Here is a 4,969-nt window from a genome sequence, read left to right as displayed (position 1 = left end):
TCAAGCAATATGATGACTTTATTTGTATGATGAATGCATTTACTTATATAACACTTTCTCCCGTTCACATTTAACTGGTTAAAAAAGTAGACCAAAGTTGGACTGCCTTCCATTCTGTGTTCTTTTCTTCAGGATCTGGATGGGGTAGCATTCTCTGTTTGGTTAATTTTGAATACCTCTATCCTTCACAGAATCAGATACCAAAAAAATGTTTTTTTTAGAATATTTCCACTTTTTGTAAATGGCACAGTTAATTATCACATATATTAAAGGAAACCCCATCAAATATTTAATATTCAAATGTAAGTTCACAAGAATGTTAACACTTGGAGAGTGTAAAACATGAGTATATATTTTTCAGATTAGCAGTGAGAAGGGTAATAGCTGATATTTTTATTTTAATTACTTTTCTATACTCCTGGTTGTTTGCCAAAATGTCTAAAGAAAATACGAAGGAACAGTAGAAAATCTAGCAGCACTAAATTCAAATAGAATACATAAAAGAGAAGGCTGCATTGTCGGTCTTATTCTGAGGAGTATACCTTTTTTTGACCTGCTGGTTAAAATCTTTAAAAAGGGAGCGCTAAGGATGACACCAGAATACCAGAGGAAGATCAGTGTTACACAGCCTTTCCAAATACCATGTGTAGTCCTTATGTAGTTTGGGGGTGTGCTTTGGGTTATTGTCTTGTAGGAAAAATTGACTCCTATCAAGTACTGTCCACAGGGTATGGCATCGTATTATAAAATGGAGTGATACCCTTCATTTTTCAAGGTCTTTTTCACCCTGTACAAATCTCCAAATTAACCACCACCAAAAAAGCCCCAGGCCATCACTTAGCCTCCCCCATGTTTAACAGATGGTAATATTCATTGAACTAGCATCTTAACATTTGTGTGATGCAAACCCAATGAAATGTTTTTGTGGATCATTGTAGTGTTCTCCACAGCCTGTTTTAGCCAGGTGCACCACCCAGCACTTTTCAGTAACCCCCTGGCTGTTTTTGGGTGATTACTGATGAGTTAGGTCACAATACAGGGGCATCCACCCGCCTACATTTTCTTCCCATCCATCTTAAAAAAAAAAAAAAAAAGAAAAATTCTGTGTTGAACACTGCATACACTTGAATAGGTGTGTCCATAAGACGCTGTCCTAAAGCTTTCTGTGTCCATTGTCTGTTTTTCCCATCTCAATCCTTTCTTTTTATTAGCCATTCTCTTGGCATTTTCTTCAGAACTCTTCCTAGAAGGCCAAGTTGCTTCTTCACTGTAGATGCGGAGACTGGTGTTTGTGGGTCCCCTTTAATGAAATAACCAATTCAGCGTCTGAACGACATCTGTTTCCCAAACACACTTTTTAGGATATTTATCCTCTTGCACAATTGTACACAGGTGACTTCCAATCCTCTTTCTGTAATTGGAGCCAGTTTGTACCACACTGAAGAAATTCGTACACAACATTGTAAAAGACATTCAGTTTCTTGGCAATTTCTCACATAGCCTTCATTCCTCAGTACAAAAATAGACTGACAAGTTTCAGGAGAAAGTTTTTGGTTTCTGGTCTTTTAGTCCGGGTCGAACCCACATTTGCTAATGCAACAGATACTCACCTAGTCTGGGGAAGTCCCATGTGCTTGTATAAATTTGCACAAGGGCTTTGTAATCATTAATTAACATTTTACACCGACAGAGGTGCATTAGTGAACACAGCATTCCATTGGAACTCAAGACTAATTGTTGCTGATAATGGGCCTTTCTATTTATACAAATACTCAATTTATTAACAGCCATTTCCAGCTACTATAGTCATGTACATTAACAGTGGCTGGACAGTATTTTTGATGTAATTGATGTTATTTAAATTCACCAACCAATTGTTTTCTTTCAAAAATGAGAATATTTCTAACTGACCATAAACCTTTGAACTTTCAGTGTAAGTCATTAACAGCTAAAGAAATAACCACTTTTTCAGTAAAGAGAAAACAATTATCCAGCTGTTATACATGGCAGTTACTCAGTGGCTGTGCAGTACAATAATTATGACTCACAGGTAATGGATTGTCTTTAAAATGTTTTGGTTTATATAAGGCAAGGTAGTATGTACCCTACAATGTCAGCAATTATCAGAAAATCGTATCTTTTTGTTTTATCATGACACTGGCATATTTATGCAAAAGCCCTGCAAATTGGGGCTTTATTTTTAATATGGTTAGCCCTACTGCATGTAACTGTCACAATTCCTGCAATTCTCCATAAAACTAATTACATTGGTAATAGGTACCAGTTTTGGTTACTGCATAGACTTTGTAACCTTATCGATTTACCCATTGTTGTTTTGAAGCTAAACCTATTTAGTCTAAATGTATTTTCTTTATTTTTTGTGCTTTTATTTGCAAAGGTTTGCATTAATATGTGTTGGCTCCGAGTCTTCCTCTAAGAAACTCATGGATTTGTTGCCAAAAAGAGAGCTACATGGGCAGAATCCTGTTGTTACTCCTTGCAATAAGCAATTTCTTTCTCAATTTGAATCACAGTCAAGAAAAAGTAAGTATCACATGTGTACATGTAATTTAATCATGCTGCAAACATAGTTGAGGAACAAAAATAAATGTTTTTAAACCCACTTCTATCCTTTTTGCTCCTGTTAGCAATTTTTTAAACTAAGCTTGCCTTTTCTTACTCACAGAACCTGATTGTTTGTGGCAGGCAACCTTGCTGGGATAGTACACTGGTCTGTGCATGTGTACACTGAGCCCATAGCATAGTTCTCCCCAGAGGTTTTTAGCCGGTTGCTCCGCCCGGCTGATTTGAATACCCCGCCCAGCTCTGGGCAGCTCTCATCCTCGGATGCACGGATCTCAGTGAGGCTGCTCTGTGTCATCCGTTCAGAGGATTGCTGCCAATCAGAGGTGAGCACACAGCTCAGCCTTCATCTGAAGAAGACACAGGCAGCCCCGCCCCCATCTCATAGTACGAGCTCGGATTTCTGTTTAAAAAAAATCTGCCTGTGAAATGTATCCAGTGTGTATAAAGTGTGCATGTCATTCTGCATCCTCACAGCCCTGTGTACAAACCTCCATATCTCCTAAACTGTATGTCACAATGACCTGTAACTTTCAGGGTGTACAGGGGATCATCATAGATACTGGTTATTACAATTTCAGCCCCCCAGGTTCAAAGAATTTCAAGATATGGGGGTCACAAATGTAAAAAGTTTGGGGTTGCTGTTTTTTTTTTACCACCCGGCTATAGCTTCCTACCACCCGGCTGAAGAAAATTTTCACTGCCATGGTAAAGCTTTCCAGAAATATAGGGGTTTGGTATGCATGCAAATAGTTAGGACAAGTATAGCTGTAAACATTTTTTTTCCTGTGACACATATGGGGGTATCTTCATGGTACACATTGATATGCTAAATAAGGGTATATATACTTTGTTTTTATAGTAATAAAAATTGTTGTCATATCACTATAAATACCCCCACATTGCCCTCACATGAATCTCTGAGCAGTAGTACATGGAGTTCAGTTATAATTAATCTCCCTGGCAGTAATCCAGAGTTTGACTCGGGTTGAATTTTCCATAACAAAAGCGGAATTGCCAGAGAGTTTAATAAAAGTCTTACCCAGTTCCCACGTTCCAGCTACGTCCTCCAGCGATGCTGGGCAGGCATCTGTGTAACCTAGCAATGCCTAGCCCGCACCTGCGTCCCCCGCGTGTGCGGCCATATTAGGTATTTTTAAATGTACCCCTTTTACATTTGAAAATACTTGGTATTCATACAGCCAAAGAGGTGAAGGTCATTGGTGATTTATTTAGCACTGTTGTCTTTAATAGCGCTGTACAGCAAGACACAGGCTAGCAGGTAGGGTATGAAGTGCAAACTCAAAAGCCTTTTATGGTTCTCTACATTCCTTATGGGCCATTAGCTAGATGTGTTAGAAACAAACAAACTTGCCTTTTGATTTTGTTCTTATTTGTTGAAATATGTTTGATAGTGTAGAGTGGGTTCAAGGGCACTACTGATGATGTAATAGGTCTCTTTGATGCGTTATTTTGTTACTAACATACTTTGCCTTTCTGTAGCTAGCTGCTTTTTATATATTGACTCTATGTAAGGCTCAACCACAAAGACAAATAATGGGTCAGTTTTGTTTACATTTGAAATGTCTATAGCTATAGATACTTTTTGTGTTATTTTAATTGTTGCAGCTACACAGGCTGGCCAAATGTCTGGAGAAGGAAAAGCTGGCCCCCCTGGTATCAATGCCCGCTTACCATTTCCACCTGGTGGCAGAGGCAGGGGCCGGTTCCCAACCTCAGGACCTGGTGGTGACCGATTTCCTGGACCTACTGGACCCGGTGGGCCGCCTCCACCTTTTGCGGGTAAGAATAGTGTAATGCAGAATTTTAAGGGAGGTTGCTTTTTTTCTTTCTAATTTTTTTATCCAAAATAAACATGTTTTTCTTAAAGCCTAACTCCACTCATGTATTTACTTGAGGTTTGGGGAGAGCAGGCGAGCCTTTTACAGTCATCCATGTTATTTTTGACGTCACATACTGCCCAGGATTCTCCCCAAATGGTCATTTTCTAAATTTGACTAAATGTATTCTGTTAGAGATATTTTGTGTTTGGATCCTTGCCCTTGAGGACCGGAGCTGGAAACCCCATTCTCTAATCCATCCCTTTTTTTTATCCAAAAAAGAAGAAAATGTGTGGCGTTGGTCTTTAAGTGATGTATGTAATTGTAGGAAGACTTTACCTGCTTTAAGCAGTTGGTTCTGCCAATCAGTTTTGAAGATGTGCACTGGCTTAACTGCCTAGTTCCTTTTCTGGTTTCCTAATATCTGTGTGCCTACATCTAGAAGATCATGTTTTTGCTGTTGGACATGTTTGTGAAATTGATTCTTCTTGTATGTTGTGCTACAGAATATTTGACCTAGTTTTTGTTTCAATAATTTTTTTTTT

General features: G+C 38.6%; 1 protein-coding gene across 1 annotated transcript in view; it reads left to right on the top strand.

Annotated features, from left to right (window-relative positions):
• CPSF6 (cleavage and polyadenylation specific factor 6) overlaps nt 1–4,969 on the top strand; it is a 19,807-nt gene that overhangs the window by 3,099 nt on the left and 11,739 nt on the right. The window contains exons 2-3 of the mRNA XM_072399023.1: nt 2,399–2,544; nt 4,213–4,386. Of these exons, the coding sequence (XP_072255124.1) occupies nt 2,399–2,544; nt 4,213–4,386 (320 nt within the window). The remainder of the gene's footprint in view (nt 1–2,398; nt 2,545–4,212; nt 4,387–4,969) is intronic.

Source organism: Pyxicephalus adspersus, chromosome 2 (genome assembly GCF_032062135.1).
Source record: "Pyxicephalus adspersus chromosome 2, UCB_Pads_2.0, whole genome shotgun sequence".
Taxonomy (NCBI): Eukaryota; Metazoa; Chordata; class Amphibia; order Anura; family Pyxicephalidae; genus Pyxicephalus; species Pyxicephalus adspersus.
This window is presented reverse-complemented; position numbering and strand designations above follow the sequence as displayed.